This window comes from Rhipicephalus microplus, chromosome 9 (assembly GCF_043290135.1).
Source record: "Rhipicephalus microplus isolate Deutch F79 chromosome 9, USDA_Rmic, whole genome shotgun sequence".
NCBI lineage: Eukaryota > Metazoa > Arthropoda > Arachnida > Ixodida > Ixodidae > Rhipicephalus > Rhipicephalus microplus.
The window spans coordinates 29085725-29105157 of record NC_134708.1 but is presented as its reverse complement, the minus strand read 5'-3'; the positions used below and the strand labels follow the sequence as shown (position 1 = coordinate 29105157).

The following is a 19433-nucleotide window of genomic DNA, read 5'->3' as shown; positions in this document are numbered from 1 at the left end:
CGTTTTGCTGCCTCCGCCATCCGTGAATCTGAAGGCAGGCAAGGTGGACGTTCACTGCCAGAATCTGCCGCTACGACGTTAAAATCGTTCGAGCCCGAGCACCACGCACGCTTCGCTGCCGCCATAACCGCCCGACACGACGCCGCAAAATGTAAACAAGTGAGGAGGATTGCTGAGAGGGTATGTCCGGACATGACGTTCCAAACACGTGGTTTCCTGCGTTTTCCACTCACTCCGCTTTTTAAGAGGGAGCAGACAGAACTGCTCCTGGCTGCTCTCGGCGCAGCAAAAGCGCTCTCGCTCTACCAATGGATGACAGTGCTCCTACTCCTGTTCGACCACTGAAACACGCCGCCTCGGAAGAGAGCACTTTGAGCGTGCTTTTGAGTGCACCTGCTCTCCCAATGGAATTCGCCATAAAACTCCCTATCGTGCATTATCGGGCAAACAACTTACGATATCACTGGATGTCCCGTACGCGAGAGCACCACGCGACGCCTGGGTTGATTTACACCTTGAGGCATGAGACTAAACGGACGTAGTAGGCTACGAATGGCGCGCACCTGCACACAAATACGAGGAGAATTTCAAAACGAGCGAAAGTAGTAGCACGCCGTTATTGGGATGGGGGTTAGCGCCACTTGTTGCAGCTGCAGTGCCAAATAAAAGGACGGTTATGATTTGAATGCACGGGCGGGCTATCAACAACACAAAGACGCGACGCAAATGGCAAACCGCTGCGTTTTCACGAACACGCCGTTTAGTTTTTTGAAAACAAAACGGCATGAGCAAAGAGGAAGCTGCTTCGTGCTTCCCGTATACATCCAACTAAGCCAATTCATTTTCCGTTCTTTGGATGGCAGTACACTGTACCCATTCACTGTAAAGGCGGGTAGCGCGTGCCTTTCCCAGCGGCCGATAGACAGCCAAGCCGGTTGACGCTGGGACCGAGGAACGAAATGGACCGCAAAGTCAAACATCACTGCCTCTTTAAAAAAATAGCTGGGCCGATTCTACGCTTGCAGCCACGCGGGCCGACAAATCAATGCAAAACAAACACAAGACTCAGCGGCAAACACGGGCGCAAGTAACCCTAACAGCGCGAGCCAAACAAAATAACTATAGAGTGACGTACTTACGCAACTGAACGCTACACGCTGAAAGCTGGACCAGCAAAACGGATACAAACGACAGAGAACAGCTTGATGTTGACGGACAGGTTTCTTATACAAGTTACAACGTTCCTACAACCTTGAACAGTTACAACCCAACACTCAGAGAAGGCTCCGGCGTCGTTCTCATCCGTGCGGCACGGGCTGCGGATTGGCTACTGTCGGCTGCTACGGTTGACTCTGGGCATAGCCTCCTAGATTTTTTTTGCCTGCCGAATGAGCGCAAAACGCCCGTCATCTATGGCGGCGCTACCTACGTAGGAGTAAAGGTTTTTGTACTTGGCCTCTAAAATCAACAATTTTGGCGTTCGCTACTACCTTTAGAGGCTATGCCTTGTATTGGAGGAGTTGATTGCTGAATGATGGCGTCACTTACGTCGTTTTTGCGTCGTTTTTTTTTACTTTTTACGTCGTTTTTGCAGCATATAATCCCCAAAAACGTAAAAACTGATTTGAAGACATTCCTGCTTAGGTGGCGCCATCACTACAGTTCCGACGACGCCCACTTTTTAAGTGACTGCTGATAATCCAGCAGGTAAAGCAAATCTAGGAGGCTATGCTTTGGGCAACACCTTCTAAAAAAAATTATGCCTAGAACGTGAGCCGCGAACGCGCTGCTATACCCTCTGATTTTACCCTCCTCCTTCGGTACGAAGGCGAGCATCTCCGATGGCCGCCCCCACTGATCTCCGCAACCCTAGTGGAGATCAGTGGCCGCCCCCTGCGAACACAGCAATACTCTCACAGTTGCCTCCGAGCAATTTTTATGTCACATGACAGAGCGTTGTTCTGGGCAACGCCTCCTCTATTTAGATGCCTGCCGCATGAGAACAAAAACAGCTGCCACGCCCTTTATCTCCTTCATTTTCGATTACTGTCGGTTTTTGGCGTCACTGTCGGTTTTTGGCGTCAAAATGTAGAGTTGTTGCCCCGTGCGCCACGGTGCAACAACTCTACATTTTGCATAGCCTCCAAAATAGTCCTGTACGTGGTCCTGTATAATTGCATATCTCGAGTAAATCTCGACTAACGCGCCCCTAGGGGCCACAAGTGAAAAACGCCGTGATAATAGTGTCGGTCGCGAGCGCTACTGCGTGGCGCTTGCTCAAAACTGAAGTGTGGTGGTGTGGTGGGCATAGAAGCATAGAGTTTCCTACAATACTTACTAGAGGGAACTCAGGCGCTAGTGTCTAAGGGAGCTGCAACGCACGGCGCTTCAACGAGCATGGAAATGATAGGTAGAACTCTATGGCTAGAAGGAGAGGTGTCATCAGCATCGTCCCGGTCGCGGCTTGAAGAGAGGCGTGCTGGTGTTTCAGTTCGCCGTGGAGCGGCGCGCAAGTCGCCACCGTGATCAGTCGAGAGCGCTCGCCAGCCGCTCGCGCGGCGCTTTTGGTCGCTTGCTCGTGTGCTCGCAAATTGCAACGTTTGTGATTTGCCTATTTGGACTTCTTCAGGATCAATGCGTGCCAATGTGATCATGCCACAGTGATGGGTAAACAGCAAAGACACTGTTTTGAATCTGGATGCAATGCGGTATATGTTTCGGCCCGCAAACAAGGGAAGAAAGCGTTTCTCTTCTCTGCTCCCGCCGACGATGAACGGCGCAAGGCCTGGGAGAGTGCCATTCCTCGCGCTGAGAAACCACTGGAAAATAAGTACGTTGTGTGCGAAGCTGATTTTGACGAAAGATTAATAGTTCGTAGCTACATGCATGTTATCAACGGGTTCATGGCAACTTGGGAAATAGCTGTACCTAAGGAGGGTGGGTTCCTGAGTGAATCGACTGCCGAAGGACTCTCCCCACTCTAAGCACCATCCTTTCCATCCGGCACTATGTCACGAAAACCTTGGGCTATAAATACTTGATGACGTCTCGCCTCTCTCAAGATGCACTTAAAATCTTTTTTTTTAATTTTGAAGCAAACTTCTGGCTCGAATGATCACCCTTCGCCGACACAATTTTTGATCTCTGTGAATTCCCTCAGTTTTTTACAACTTGGCAAAGTCACCCTCAAGTGGAAACATACCTTCTGGATTCCTGAGCTGCCTTATATGTCCGCGCATCCACACGAATTCAATAAAATTGCAGAATAAGCTGGATGAGCTTCTAGATGTGGGGCACCTCAATGAGGTTCATGAAGTGATTGCTGCTTCTGAAGCCCTCCCTGACCACACTGATCTCATTGGACACAAAAGTGACTCCCTGATCACATATTACGTCAGTGGCTATGTGGCCCGTAAGATATGGTGAAAAAGACAAAGTGCGAAGAATGTAGCAGGTTGTCGCTTCACTCTAAGAATTCCACCTTGCTTCCAGCAGAATCATGCCTTCTGTACCCGTTTGAGTCCTTAACATACCTGGTCAAAGCTGTGGAAGATGCGTTCACATATTGCTTCACTTTTAACAAGTTGAAAAGTGACAGCATAACAGACCTTATCTCTTGCCTGTCTGTGAAGAGGTTAAAAATGGTCGGCTCTGAACACCACAAACTGGAAGTGACAAATCAGATAATTAGATTCTTTACAATGACCAGAATGCATTTTCTCGTTGCTGGAGAAAATGCGTCCGATAAAAAAACAGAAAAAACGAAGTTCTTGAAGTTGAGCCGTATGACCTAACTGTCATAGTGTTACCTCAGAGAAGAAGGTTTGATTTTATGGTATTGTGCACTACTCACACTGTGTTGTTTCTTGTGATTTTACTATTATCTTGTTCACATTGTTACAACTGTGATGTCACTGTCTGGCTGTGTTTCTCTTATGCAGAAAACAATTTTTTCGTGAACTGGTTGGTGACTCTATCAATGTTTGCCAATCAAACCTCAATGACATGTGTGTATGTATGCCCATTGTATCATCGTATATTTACTGTTATCTTTAGTTGCCTTATTCACTTGCTTCAGCTGAGTTTCGTATAATTTGCAGTTCTCTCCAACCTTAATGCATATGTTGTGTTTATTTTTCATGTTGTTTTTCGCTTTCGTGAAAATAAATGTCTTTCTTGTAAAATTGGACCTTGATTGCGCAAGTCATAAAAATAATGTTTGCCGATATCTTTATGTGCATTGAGACTTCACGAAGAACACCGCGGCATCATAGTGAAAACTGCGCGGACTTTGTTTTCGTGTCGAGCTCACGGCAACTCACTTGATTCTCTATCTTCTAAGCTTTGTAGCTCATATACTAAGAAGTGAATTGAAAACACTAGTTTTCAGTGACAATACACGCTTTACAGCGCCCCGCCTGAATTGTGACAGGTAGACTTGGTTATAATCCGCAGAATAACGTGAAATATTTGCAACGAAATACGACTGATACGCATGCGCGGGCGTGAGGAGGGGCATCTCGAAAGCGACCGCAGCGCCGCCGCATCCGGATAAATTCTCGCTCGTTCTCCGGCATGCCGATGCTGACACCTCTCCTTCTAGCCACCATAACTGAAGGCAGGGCGACTCCGCTGGAAACGAGCCATTCGTCAGGCATCTTAATAAAGGAGGTGTTGCTCTGGGCAGCATAAAGAAATAAAAACTCATAGAGTTTCGCACCCTGTCATGTGAGAAACTTTAAACATGTAAAAACCCCTGGACCTCGGCGGCCCAATCGATTCTAGCGCACCTAAAGGTTGGTAAAAACGCTTCCCGTTTCGGTTTCACTGGCGCAAATTTTGAATTATTGTGCGCAACCGACGTTTGGTCATGGCGAAAGTTAATTTTAGACCACTTTTCTCCACCCGAACGGCCAGGCTATTGTTTAACATTTTTATTTAGCAATTCACTATTTTTTCTAGCTCAAAATGTTTCGCGCAAATTGATGTCATGGCGTAATTTTCATATCGACTAATTAGTCTAAGTTATATTATAAAGAGATACAGGTAATTATAATTCACTACGGCTTTATCCATCGCGCTTGTTTTTATTTTGAAACAAGCGGTCAATTTATATATCAATCAAAGAAACAGGAGATCAAAGAAACAGTATCCGCATTGTTTTCATTCCAATGCGAGGTAGAGGCTGAGCATGTAAAAAGCACAAAATGAGAAGAGCATCGCGTTGCGCAATCTTCACGTCTTGCCACCGCATACAACCGCAAACTGTTTTTAGCTAGCCTCGCTGCCGTCTCAAGCTTCAGAAAATGGTTACAACTGCGCGAATAAGCAACGCGTACGAAACATTGAAACGCACCGCACACGAAGTGCAACGTGTGTGGGCGTGCTTATGTTTCTTACACCGTATCTTTTTTATGAAGTTGTTACCATTTTTCTGAATCAATGACCAAACTAACCCGGCAACATGTCACTCAACAAGCTTTGCCGGAAAACGTGGTTCACGTACCTGCCATCTTACACACGAAAACACCGAAGCAGCCGACCTTGACGATACCTTCCCGCTGTCATGCCTAGAGGGACCTATAGAATTGTCATACCTCGGAAATTCGCATGCTGGTATGGCGACGGGTACTCGAATCGGCGCGAATCGTAGATGATGTTTATGGCAGTGCGGCATAACAAAAAGTAACCACGTAAGGTGTGTTGAATAAATTGTTTTATGTATAAAGAACAGGTAAAATATGGGCGTATAATAATTATTTTGCAAAAAAAAAAACATTCCGTTTGGTTGATGATAACCTTTTTTTCGCACTTGCGTCCTCCGGCGTTTGGTGAGAGCACTATTTTGTTACCAGATTTTTGTAGAGTGTCCTCCCTTAACTTTCGCTTCCTGACAACAGCCCAAGCTGCCACACTTCGCTTCCTGTATGGGGGTAGTGTGTTCCAAGAGGAGCCAGGGATGCTGCATTTTATATTGAAAGCCGCGGCACAGAGTCTTTTAAGTAATACCTGTGTCACACGGGCGCGCAAAAAGTCTTTTAAGTAAGCGGTCTTTTACGAAGTTGAAAGACTTTTAACAAAGAGGTGTTTGCGGCGCAGACAAACGGCAGCAACGATCTCCTTTTAGTGTTTTCGTTCGAAAACGCTAGCGAAAGCGTGGCGCTAGCAGTTAAAAGACAAGCAATGAAAATTAAACGATGTATCACGATGTACAAATAAAGACTTGTTGCACTGCTCGTTTTTTCAAATAAATTTAAGAATAAAAGATGAAGAAACACCAATGCGAATGTTTTTTGCACTAGATAAGGAAGTATTCCCATAACTAGCGACGTGCACAACAAGTCCGTCTGGCACCACTGTGCTTTTATTTATCGTATTTGTTTTTCGCTGCTCTCGACTGCTCTCGACACGTTATGGGCGACCGTACGGGAGAAAAAGCGAGGATCGCAAGCCTCATGGCCTGCCTTCTCGCTCTGGAAAGCGAGGCAGACGCTGCAAAAGCCGCCAAGGAGAGGATAAAGCAGCGCAAGACCGAGCGTCACCACGTGATATTGCCGACGCGTTGTAGCTGCTTACGAGAGTAGAAAAGGAAATAACCAATAAAAGAGTTCATGACACCTTCTGCAGGATATGAAATTTGTTTTTACAAAGAGTTTTGGTGGCAGAAAAATAAGCATTCGATCTTTTTTTCCCACCACTTGAAAATTGCTGGTGCCCACTGGTTTCGAGGCTACTCATTCGGAGCCGTAAAAGGGATCGACGAACGCCGTTTACGAAAAAGACCGCTTCTGAAAAGGAGTTCGCTCTGTGCCGTGTGTCTGCTGTCAGCAACTCCTTTTCGGAAAAAGACCGCTTACTTAAAAGACTTTTAAGTGCCCGTGTGACAGGGGTATAAGCGGTCTTTTACGAAGTTGAAAGACTTTTAACAAAGAGGTGTTGTGGCGCAGACACACGGCAGCAACGATCTCCTTTTAGTGTTTTCGTTCGAAGACGCTAGCGAAAGCGTGGCGCTAGCAGTTAAAAGAGAAGCAATGAAAATTAAACGATGTATCACGATGTACAAATTAACGACTTGTTGCACTGCTCGTTTCTTCAAATAAATTTAAGAATAAGAGATGAAGAAACACCAATGTGAAAGTTTTTTGCACTAGATAAGGAAGCATTCCCATAACTAGCGACGTGCACAAGTCCGTCTGGCACCACTGTGCTTTTATTAACCGTATTTGTTTTTCGCTGCTCTCGACTGCTCTCGACACGTTATGGGCGACCGTACGGGAGAAAAAGCGAGGATCGCAAGCCTCACGGCCTGCCTTCTCGCTCTGGAAAGCGAGGCAGACGCTGCAAAAGCCGCCAAGGAGAGCATAAAACAGCGCAAGACCGAGCGTCACCACGTGATATTGCCGACGCGTTGTAGCTGCTTACGAGAGTAGAAAAGGAAATAACCATTAAGAGAGTTCATTACACCTTCTGCAGGATATGAAATTTGTTTTTACAAAGAGTTTTGGTGACAGAAAAATAAGCATTCGCTCTTTTTTTCCCACCACTCGAAAATTGCTGGCGCCAACTGGTTTCGAGGCTACTCATTCGGAGCCTTAAAAGAGATCGACGAACGCCGTTTACGAAAAAGACCGCTTCTGAAAAGGAGTTCGCTCTGCGCCGTGTGTCTGCTGTCAGGAACTCCTTTTCGGAAAAAGACCGCTTACTTAAAAGACTTTCAAGTGCCCGTGTGACAGGGGTATTAATCAAAGAGCTGCTTCTCACCTAAATTATCATGAACATCTGCCCTCATTTCATGCTATGCTTTGCTCCCAGAACTAAGAGGTGCGCCGATTTGCCAGCGTGGGATTCAAAAACCTTATAGGCGGGAAATAGAGCAAACATAAAGGAAGCGATAAAACAATTGGAATACATAATAAAAGAGAGAGAAAATCGGCAGATCCCACATACCTTAGGAATCAATGTTGTGCGAAGCATTCGGAGGGAAGGTGACTGTGTTGCAATTCTTTTATTGAGAGAAACGTTACGAAATGACGCTAAAGATATGTACAAATGCTGTACGCACCGCCATATGTGTCGTATGTTTACTGTTGTGTAACGATGCCAACAGCAACATTGGTATTAGCAACACCAGATGCGGTAAGCCGATATATGTAGCGCTTGTGCCAGCGAGAATGGCGGCCTTGGAGATGTCGGCCTTGGACACTCCTAGATAAACGAGCTTCGATCAATGAACTAAAATTGTCGTTCGCCCGACGGGACGGCTGTATGAAGTGATTACGTAAATACTGTTTACGGAATTGAATAGCCAGCACTGAAACCACAATTCCACAATTTTTTTTCGCCATGGTATAGCGAGCTAAAAATAACCATTTACAGCCCCCCACCCAACCGTCTAATCAAGGAGGTGCCCCAACCGCATGGCTGTGGATATAGACCTGCTTCTTACGTATACAGAAGCTCTGACACACTAAGGACTCGAAACACAATTTCCACACCCTGGGCCAAGCCTCCGTAGTAAAGAATTGCAGGAAAAGCGTGGCGTCGCCTACAGACCCTGTCCTACCCCAATCCGTATATACTAAGACAGATCCTAACCCACACACACACCAAAGTGCAGGTTCTGCGCCAATAAAGCAGCTACCCCGTACCTCATGGTATGTGAGTGTCCAAACAATTCCTCTTGGCAACCCAGGACACAACACAACATGGAAGGTAGTTCTGTCCTGCTCTTATCCGAGAAGCCCTACTCTAGACTCCTGGTCACGCCACTGTCGGGTAATGATCGCGCTCATGCGGCTGCTCAAGATCTCACCCTCCGAGCGGCCCCGCGCAGTGAGGTGGCCCACACAGATCAAGGTTCTCCACTTTTCACATATCACGAAGTCCCACAGCATGACATACGCCAACGACAGCAACACCAACTCCCACTTCACACTCGAGGAGGCTGTCGCACTTCACCAGCTGCAGACCCGAACTTTCCCGAACCTCCTCTTCATGTATAAAATACGCCCGACTCGTTACACTGATGTCTGTCTAGGCTGTGGCGCTATCTCCACAACTTGGTGGTAGTGGTTAGAATGAAGAGGAAAAAGGCACCTAATTTCTGTCTGCCTTCAGGCGACACGGCGCAGTGCCTTGTAGGGGTGGGGGGAAGGAGGGATAAAAAGAATAGAAGGAAAATAGACGGAGAAGAAGACAGCCAAGCGAGAGAAAAAAGGAGATATGAAAGTGGGGATCCAGTCGAAGCAGTCCAAGGGCGGGGCGCCACAATGCGAGAGCTGCACGGCGTCAGGAGACCGCGGAGGGCGAACCAGTTGGCGGGAGCTACGCTGATGTCGGAGATCGCGAGGGCACAACCGTTCAGCTTGAAATCCTGCGAGCGAATCTCCACAACTTCTCACGTTACCGTAGAGCGCTCCGACACTTACTTCCCTCCCTTCCCTCCAATCCTTCGGTCCACGCGTAGCCCAGAGCAGGGGGAAGACACCCTTCCCGACTGTGCCTCGAGGTCGGCCGGACACTCATTCCCAGGGCCTAGGCTGTCGCAGAGGTTCCCTGGAATAGGGACCCTCCCCGTTTGAACTTTGATAATAAAAAATGTTTTCATCATCAGCGTGAAACGTGTGAGGACAACGGCCCGCGCCAACGAAATCCCGGACTAAGGATCCTACTCACCGATCTACTCGCGCTCCACAGGTAAACGTTTTATTCTCTCTCCGGAAAATAATTCTTACTACGCACATGCTGGGCTTTCCCAGGTTAGCTAGGTAGCGAAGCCCGGCGGAGAGGTCAGGCCAGCGCACGCGAAAGAGTGGCGATCTCTTCGGGATTGGGCGACTACCGTGACGAACATCTCCTGTGGGAGTGTTTTCGGTGGACGACTCCGAGAGTCATCTACCGTGAATCCCCCGTGGCGCGTCGAACATCGGCGACACCGCATTCATGGTGCATTGTGTTTGTTTGCCCGAGTGTCGCATAATACGGGCGATATCGTCATTGTAAAAGCAAGTGAATAAACTTACGAGATGTTGATTTGCCCAACCGCATGTATCTGTTGTCTCCATGTGTTCCAAAGCGGTGTTTTTTGAGACCCCCACCCCTCCACCCCACGTGGCATCATAATTCGCAATATCTTGTGATGTAATGGCGTCATGCGATAAGGTCATCATATGACACTGTTGCTTGCTGGGTCAAGAGTGAACGAACAATGGAGGAGTGGAAAACTAAATGAGGTGAATGCAGCTTTCAAGGCGGTGCAAAACGACTGCAGAAAGCTCTCGGAGAGGGGTGGGACAGGATCAGTAAAGCGAATGAGATGAAAAAGAAGACGACGAAGGAGGATTTTGCCTTTCAATCGTCTTAGGCAAATGTGTAAGGAACCATGCGGCATTTTAGCTCTTCACATACTGCGAATTTACCGTTACGTTTTACTTTTACCAAAGATCACAGAGACTGCGCCAGGGCGTGTACGATGCCCTGTTGCAGCGGAACGCGGAGGCGAATTCGAGCGACTGTCGCGCCATCCTGTTGCAGCGATGTCCGGCGAACAGCGGGTCCGCCGAACGGTCGTGCGTGTCGCCGCACGCGAGAAAGCATCGCCCCACGTGGAAGACCTGGTCCGCGCTGAGGGCCTCGAGTCCCCGCAGGCTGCGCCCGCTACCGCCGTCGAAAGACGCCACCGCTTTCTTGTACGCCCTGAAGAGGGCGTGAGCACCGACGGACACCGCCGGCCTTGAGGTGCGAGTCCGACCCTTGCGTGACGTCGGCGTCCTTGAGCGGGCGTTTCTCTTGGAAGCCTGGCTCCTGCATGCGACGTGTCATGAGACTGTGATCAATGGGATCTAGGGTTTGACGAAATCTCGTCTGGCGAGAGAAAAACAAATCATGATTGAAGAAAACGTGCAAACTAAAGAAGATGGAAAAACAATGGAATTGAAGTTTCGTTCACAGTGAACGAGGAGGCCCCCGTATGGGGCTTCGAAACGTCAATTCTGTTGTTTTGTGTTGGCGAGTGTCAGTGGAGTAGCTGCAGAGGCTAGCACACCAAAATAGTGCCCCCCCACCCTCCGCCCCGAGATCTTGTTTTGCTATAACATGATGAGCAAGAGCACAAAGTGCAATCGACCACATCTACATGGCCGGTCCCTGACTTCATCAAAAAAGTGTACCCCCCCCCCCTCAAACCAAATATCATCAAATATGCAACGTCAAAGTTCAGGAGAAGATTGAGCCCTGATGGGATCAATGTGCCTGAACACACGGTGCCGCTTGAGCCATCGTTTTTAGCAGCGGTCTTACGTTCAAGGCAGCAAATGAATTCCTTATCTCAGGGGTCTCAAACACGCGGATTCACAAGCAATGATTTTTTTTTACTTTGCTGAATGGTATTAGCTTTATTTTATGCGATTAATAACGCTTTGTTCGGAGTAGCTACAAAGACGGGACTGGTCTCCGGCATTTTTTTTACCGAGGCACCCCAGAGGGGGCTGAGGTGTGTAGTCGCACCTCACATGGGCTCCTGCTCTTTTTGCTATTTTCTGTGCAACATTGCCTGGACACTGCTCGCGTTTAGTGACCTGGGATTCCTCACGTTGCAAGGCATCGTTTGACACCAGACTCATCGCAGTGAGTGTACTTTTTTACTAGATATTGAGCTCTAAACATATTGTGCCTGCTCGCTGGGACGCGCCAAGGAATTCAGAGGACGCGCTGCACGCGAACGCCGCTGTGGCGACGGGCCTGCGAAACGAGCTGGACGCCAGCGTCTCGTAGGTGCACGAGCACGCTGCTCGCGCAACACAGAGACGCAGCGTATGAGGTAAAGAGCTCTCATGGAAACGCAGACGTCTAACCCACGTCAAGAAAACCCGAGTACGATGCAACTGAACAACACGGAGGGTAACTCAAGAACGGCATCACAATGGACGTTCGATGAAAATGGTGGCAAAACGACAGGCAAAGCCCACATTGAGTGACTTCAAGCTGGCCGTAAAGGCAGGTCAGCCAAAGAAGAAAAGTCAGCCGAAGAACGAGCTACGCAACCTGTGAAGCCAGACGCCGAATCTCAACCGCAACGTCAACGCAGCACTAGGATGCGGCCATTCCCTACTGATGACTTCAAAATTGTATTCCGCCCGCAACCAGGACTAGATCTTTCAAAACGAACACTCATCGAGGTTACACATGCCATCGGAAGATCCAGTGGCTTGGCCCAGCAGGACTTCTATGACCATGTGCGAGTGCCAGTGCAAAAAGTAGAGAATGTGATCATCGCAAGCACAGCAAGTACTGAACGAGCTTCCAAACTGCAAAGTATAAATGCTATACAGCTCGGTGTAGTAATATATCAAGTGAATCCGCACATTCGACACCCCGATGATGTGTGCCGCGGAGTGATCTACGGCCTCGAACCAGGAACAAGCCCCACAGAGATTGTTGCAGGACTTCGCGTAGACCCAAGATACCACGTCCTCGGCGCGCGCATGCTGGGATCTTCCACAGCTGCAGTTATCACTTTCGACGGGCAGCACGTTCCTTTTTTACGTGACGTAGCTCAGTGGAGACTACCGATGCAAGCCATACCGGAAGTCCATCCAATATCGCCGAACCTGTGGCGCCCTAGGTCACCGACAAGACATCTGCCCTCAGCCGAAAGCGAACTTCTGCTACAAATGCGGCCACGACAAGGACACAGAACCACATGACTGCCAACCGATGTGCAAGATCTGCGGAGAAGACCATAAGACTGCTGGAAGGGAATGCAAGAAGAAACTCCGCAGCAATCCCCCTCCTTATCAAGTAAGACGCCACCAGCTCGATAACGCCCGCGCCCGTGAGAATCACTGGAGTGCTTGCACCAATGATTTACCCGGGTCAGTTATCACACCAGAAATTTCACGGGCCCCCTCTTTTACCCCAAAATTTGACCGAAGTCGCTCTCGCTCTAAGAAAAAAGGTCGCTCTGGATCCCGCACGCCATCACGGTCTCGCTCCGTTAGGGGAATCAGTTACGCCGCCGCGGTAACCGGTAGTGACGGGCCCACTTCTCTAAATACTACAAGTGCCTCGACCATCTCGCCTGCTCAGACAGCGACCATCCGGGCTCTAGAAAATAAAGTTCAAGATCTACAACGGAGGATACAACAACGCCCACCAGCCAAGTGTAGCACACTAGAACTTGACGACAGCATACTAAAACAGACGGAAGCCAGAATAATGAAGCGGGTAGAAGAAAGGGGTCAAGCACATGAAGCGAAGAACGCAAAGGCAAAATACCGTCACAGCTGCGAGACAGCCTTGAAATTCAGCAGACCCCTCGGAACATGCACCCTCAACATCACCGAGAAAGGCGCCTCGCCAGGGTTAACATGATCCGGAAAAAATATGGCAATGACCCGCAGGTGCGATACGTGGACGCAGCCAAATATTCGAGACGTAATGCCTTCGCGATTACCGTCGCAGATTACAAGGGCGCGGTACTGGCATCGGCGACTATCCTCGCCAAACGTGCGGAAACAGCTGAAGAGGCTGCTATAGCACTCGCCACCCAGACGAGTGAGGATCCCATCGTGGTCTTTACCGACTCACAAACAGCGGCACGGAACTACCTGAAAGGCAGGGTCTCCACGGTGGCGATTAGGCTACTAAAGCGCATGGACAATCCTCCTCCCTACACATGCATCGTGTGGATTCTGGATCATGAAGGTCTCGAGGGAAATGAAGCGGCACACACCGCAGCCCGCGAATGCGTCAACCGGGCAATCTCATACAAGATCCGAGGCACCTCCCACTCAACAACAGAATCAGAGACAAGAGAAGCCATACCACTAACGTACCATGCATTACTGCAACAGTATCGGCTCGAGCGCAGGTTATACCCCCCGCCACATCCAAAACTCACAAGAGACGAAGGGACTGACTATAGGCGTCTTCAAAGCAACACGTTCACACACGGCGTACTATTGCACCATATGAGGCCAATGTTGCACAGCTTCATCTGCCCTCACTGCAATGTGGCAGACACCCTGGCGCACCTCCTACTGCAGTGCAAAGTAAGCGTCCCAAGACTACGAGCAGAAGCACCAGATGCGGACCAAGACCTCCTCAGTGAAGCGTGGGAGGCTACGATCTCTCAGCCGGACCTGGTCGAGCAGCGTCAACTCGTCGCTCGAGCTCGGCGGGCTGTCCAAGCCAGAGGGTTCCTGGAATAAGGGACCCTCCCACCTTCATTCACAAGCTTCTTTCAATAAATGTTTTCTCCCCCCCCCCCGAGGCACCCCATGTGTTGAAACGCCACCTTAAAAAACATACTATAGAATTTTATCCATTCTGCAGATCGCTATCGACATTTCGCTCGAAACCTATATAGTCATATATTCCGTGCTGATGTGACCAATATACATAAAAATGGGAAGGCATTCTTTCAAGTAGCAACGTTAAATGACAATAAGTGTATGCGGATCAGGACAATGTACTAGAAATCAATCACAACACTAAAGTTCTGGGTTGGTTGGTTCAGTAAAATCATTACGGTCACAGCGCCAAAAAGCATTCGCCTCATGCAATATACCGAACCAACTACTGAGCCTAAAGGTCGGTACTTTTTTGGTAAAATAGTTGTCACGCAATGTAGGGAGAGCAGGCAATAAAAACCAACGCTAAAAAATAACCGCGTGTCTGCTTGCTTCGCTGCAAGTGCCGAAAGACGATAGTCTTCTGCCGGCCTTCTTTCATGCGTGGCGTCCCATTTTCAGAGCAGCCTAAGAAACACTAGGGTCTTCAGAATTACGCATCTATGTATCTTCTAGTAAGGGAACACACCACCAAATAATTAGTCGCTGATATTGCACCTCAGATATGCGTAATACTTGCTTTCGAATGTGTTCACAAGTATGAACAATGTTCGACAATGTTCACAAGTATGAACACAGCCACCAGTTGAAGATGGCTGGGCGTTCAGCAAGGGCTTAAACTTGCCCGGGTGGCTGAATATTGTGCAGACATACAGACAGACCAAACTTTCTGCGTACAAGATAGCTACAGCAGGCGATGCCAAGTTAGGGCCCTTCGATTTAGCGGGACGGCTCAGTCTCCCACAGTTGAGTACGAAGTACTCGAAATCGTTAAACATTTTCTTTCTAAACACACAGTATCCAAGCATCGATCTTTAAAAGTGTGAATGTGCCGAACTCACATAATGAGGGGTCCTTCCCTGAGGTCGTCGCACTTGTACTTCGCTCGGAACAGTCGCCGTTGAATGGGGGGCCATGGCACGGGGAAACCATGGCCATCGTCCATCATGTTGGCGCGATCAAAGGCCCGAACAATGGCGTCGAGCAGTATCGAGCCCAGGAGGCCGTAGTTGAGCTCGGGCGCACCGCCGTAGTTGAACAGCGGTCGTACAAGAGCGACGGCCGGCACTCTCACCTGGTTCGGTGCACCGTACGCGACGCCCGCAGCGTCATTCGCGAAATCGAATGCCTCGGTAGCGCTGAAATTGTCCCCACGAATAGCGGCGAAGAAGGCGCGCATGCGCGCCTCTCGCACTCCCAAGTAGTCCGCGACAAAAACGCCCGTTGGACGCGGGTGACGCCCGTAGAAGTCGTCGACGCCTTGCCAATCACCCAGACCCGCGGGGTATCCGATTCTCCACTTGATCATTCGCACTTTATTCTCGAGTGCGAACCTCGTCATCGCCGGCAGCCAGGACGAGCGCCTGATGCTTTTTCGAACTTCCTTCGCGATGGAGCCAACCATCTTCCGTACCTCTCGAATCCTGCTCCCGTTGACGATCTTGAAGAGGTACGTGGCCATCACTGCGTGCTTGTACTCGCCGTGCGCCTGGTCATAGCAGTACGCCTTGGCGTCGTCTTCGGAGTCTCCCGAGTGAAGCGACACTAGACGGCAGACCTCGGCGACGTGTCGGGCGACGTGCCAGCTCAAGTAGACTGAACGCTGACCTCCGTCCAAGACGCGAGATGCGGCGCGAAGGCGACGGGCCCCGGTGGAAGACTCGACGTCCAAGCGGTAAGCGCCCGAGTAGGCGTGTCCTATGTGGTCGTCTAGGTAGCGCCTCCAGGGGGACGTCGTCCCTTGGACAACGGACTTCTCATCCGCGTGGCGCGCTTCCTTCACGTGATCTTCGACGGATCGCACGGAGTCCATGAGGTCGGCCATCCGTCGCTCATCCACGCCACTCCGGGAGAGGACGTTCCCGACGTATTCGGCGAAATCGTCGTGGCTCAGGTCCGCCTTTCGTGCCTCCCACTCTCTGAAAACAGGACTGTCAACGAAGCGCACGTAACTCTTGTTCCTACTCGGCTGCGGAAGGAAGTGGGCATTGAGCGCGAAGAAGACCTGCAGGTCGTAACGCGTCAGAAGTTCTAGCGTCTTGCCCAACAGGTCGACGCCGTCGGCGCTGCGGAACGTGAGCTTGTTACGTTCCAGGAAAGCGGCCAGGGCCCGGGAGTTTGCGGTGACCATCGGTCCATGCTCTGTGATAGTCTTCAGACAGCTGTGGTAATAGGCCACCGCCTTGGTGACGGAGTCGTGGCTCGGCCTGACCGCGCCCTTCATTGAGTGACCGGCGACGGCCAGGAAGTGCCTCTTGATGGCGACCGCGGTGTTGGTGGCAACGTAATCCTCGAGTGGGTGGCCGACAGCTTCGGCGTAGCCGCTGCAGACATACGTGTGCAAGTCGAGGCAGGCGTTCACCGCGGGATTGAGCGAGCGTGTCAGCAGCCACGAGGCGTGGTTGGTGTCTTCGTCGGTGTGAGCTGTATAAGCATACGAAAAAAAAACGAACGCTCTTATTTTTTTCTGTTTTTTTTCTTTGGTAGACGAGTTAGAGTTCTTTGTTTACTTTTCATTTAATAAAACTGTTTCATTATGTCTCAAGTAGCCCTATAAGTGTGCGTCTCCGCCCGGAAGAAGTTGGTGGCTAAAATATGGGAGAGGGTGGTGGACGGATCCCGACGGACGCCTGACATAGCCCGACTAAGAAATGCATTAGCATTTAGAATTGTGGTTTCCAAACATGTGCATGCCCGCCGGCTCGTGGCACTCGCCGACCACGCGGGAGATTAGAACCGACAATGCGCATGTGCGTTGATATGACAACGCACGCGCGGGGAAGACATTGACGTTGTCAGAACTTCAAGGTCAAACGGAAGCACAGAGTAGTTCTCTGGGCTTGTACCGGGAAGAGCTGGGCTGTCGCTTTAAAACCACCTTAGACTGCTGTCACGCGGTCATATTTGATCGCCACCGGGCCTAAACGCTTAACAGTGATTGGCTCCCTTAGCGTATGCAATCTACAGAGAAGACCCAATTAGGAAGTAATAATTTGATGCTGGTCGGACACTCGCCGCGGTGTTCAAATAGTTACGGTACTCGACCCGAAGGTCGCGGGATCGAATCCTGGTAGCGGCAGCCTCATTTTTTGATGGATGAGAAAATGCTAGAGGCCTTTCGCCACGGTATCCCTCACAATGGTATAGCGGTGAGTTGAAGCGCACGAATAAACAGAAAGAAAGAGAGGAGAAGCGCTTTCTCGCAACTAAACTGTTTATTAGAAAGAGAGGAATATATAAACAGGCAATCAAAAAACAACGCATGCGTGTGCAGGCTTTTCTAGATTATGTTCCGAGATAATCTTTCTTTTTTTACCCTGTGTTCTCGATGCGCCACGGGTGTACTTTTTTGCCTGCACACGCATGCGTTGTTTTCTTATTGCCTGTTTATATATTCTTCCCTTTCTAATAAACTGCTTAGTTGCGAGAAAGCGCTTGTCCTTTCTTCCTTTCTGTTTATTCGTGCGCTTGAACTGACCGTTATGCCACGCATATCCAACTAGCCCAACTTTCGATTCTGTCCCTCATAATCCCAGCGTGGTTTTCAAACGTTAAACCCCTAGTCCTCTTTAGGCTATCCTAATCGTCATCAGCGGTACACCTCGCGACAGCCGTTTTACTACATGATACGCTTACGAAGTCGAGAAGACGGGGACTGCGCAGACTCCGTGGCCTCGTCGTCCAGCTGAAGGTCGGGCTGTCGCGGCAGCGCGGTCAGCTCGGAGTCGAGCCTGTACGCGCTCTCGCCGTTAACCAGCGACACTGCGATGATGCCGACGAGCAGCAGCATGGCGATGACGAACACCCACAGCATCGGTTTCGGCGGTGGTCCGCCCACGCTGCCGTCCAGGGTCTTCTCACTCAGCTGCGGCCCACGCTTCCAGTCGTGAGTCGCAGACGACATGGCCTCAACTGTTCTTCCGTTGTGTCCAGAAGTGAGGGATATGATCCCAATAAGGCACCACTCGCGTGACACGTCTTTGCAGGTATCGCCGCTCGCAGGAGCTTGCGACACGATGCTAATGACGATGATGATGATGATGATAGATGGATGGATGGATTGATATGGCTGTACCCTTTAGATCGGGCGGTGGCTAACGCCACCAAGCCGTAATACTTAGTTAACCAAAAACTAGACTTTTTTACCCTTTAAATATTGAGGTTGAGGACTGGTACTTTGGAGTGAAGGGTTTAATTTTCACTCGTGCCTTTACTTTAGCCACCAACCAGATAACCTCCTTATAGTTAATTCTGCCCGCTTAAAGTCTATTTTGCCCTCCCTGTCCCTAAACCCCATGTGCTTTAAAAAACAATGCGCGATCATCCTGAACTAGAGGGTGAAGCCCTTTACAGAGCCTTATCAAGTGTTCGGCAGTTTCCTCCTCCTCTCCACACGCACTGCATACCGTGTCTACCTCTTCGTATTTGGCCCGATATGCCTTGATTCACAATACTCCCGTCCCCATCTCAAACAGTAGAGAACTACCCCGAGTATTATGATATAGGTCCTTTCCTTGGCAATTTCCTGCTTAAAGTTCGATAGATCTCTAGTGCGGACTTCTTAGTCATGCCAACTCTCCACATATCGGTCTCAGCTTCCTTCACCTTCTTCTTAACCGATAACTGTTGATGATGATGATGACGCACTCCAACCAGTGTACGTATCCGCTATGAGGGTTTGATGAAGCAGCGCCCCCTCTATAGAGGAGGCGTCGTACGAAGCATGGATGCAGAGGACATTGGGGGCAAGGCATAGCCAGATGGGTTGTATGGACGGGTTTAAACCCTTCCCCAAAAGTTTTACGGGGTACTTAAATAAACATTCACACATGCAAACATGCAAAATAACGTACATAACGTGAGGGCGAACACCACCAGCCCCATTTCTGGCTGCACCCACGAGGGCAGGGTTTTAAAGGGACTCCATAAGGAGAAACAATGACTTGGTTTAAATTGACAAGCTGCACTCTAAGAACTCTAAGGCCAATTGTGTTACTGTTACAGGTTCATTATTAGTGCACAAAATCAAGGTTGAAGTTTCCTTTTTTAATTTCGCGCCGAACTTCCAGTGTGGGATGTAAC

The 19433-nt window shown here is 49.5% G+C and overlaps 2 protein-coding genes across 5 annotated transcripts in view; both read right to left on the bottom strand.

Moving 5' to 3' along the window:
- LOC119163660 (uncharacterized) overlaps positions 1-19433 on the bottom strand; it is a 71447-nt gene that overhangs the window by 31130 nt on the left and 20884 nt on the right. Inside the window, exons 1-2 of one of the 4 annotated variants that reach the window (XM_037415708.2) lie at positions 1140-1332; positions 457-563 (exon numbers count right to left, since the gene is read on the bottom strand). The exons of 1 other annotated variant lie outside the window; for it this stretch is intronic. In XM_037415708.2, the coding sequence (XP_037271605.2) occupies positions 457-524 (68 nt within the window). In that variant the 5' untranslated portion in view covers positions 525-563; positions 1140-1332. Of the gene's footprint in view, positions 1-456; positions 564-1135; positions 1333-19433 lie in introns of those variants that run through there. 2 more of the 4 variants (XM_037415709.2, XM_037415707.2) reach the window with 2 other exon arrangements.
- LOC142772068 (endothelin-converting enzyme 1-like) lies at positions 10119-18255 on the bottom strand. Its single transcript, XM_075874169.1, has 3 exons — positions 17988-18255; positions 15194-16775; positions 10119-10803 (listed from the first exon to the last, which is right to left on the bottom strand). Exons 1-3 carry the CDS (start codon positions 18253-18255, stop codon positions 10434-10436), a joined length of 2220 nt encoding a protein of 739 aa, XP_075730284.1. The 3' UTR covers positions 10119-10433.

What these genes read in the sequence shown, in the direction of transcription:
- LOC142772068 (XM_075874169.1), bottom strand. Translation starts at nt 18,255, where the DNA reads ATGTCGTCTGCGACTCACGACTGGAAGCGTGGGCCGCAGCTGAGTGAG. An exon ending in GTCCCCGTCTTCTCGACTTC is followed by an intron (nt 16,776 to 17,987) that starts GTAAGCGTATCA and finishes ATGCTTATACAG; the next exon opens with CTCACACCGACGAAGACACC. An exon ending in AGGGAAGGACCCCTCATTAT is followed by an intron (nt 10,804 to 15,193) that starts GTGAGTTCGGCA and finishes CGTCGCATGCAG; the next exon opens with GAGCCAGGCTTCCAAGAGAA.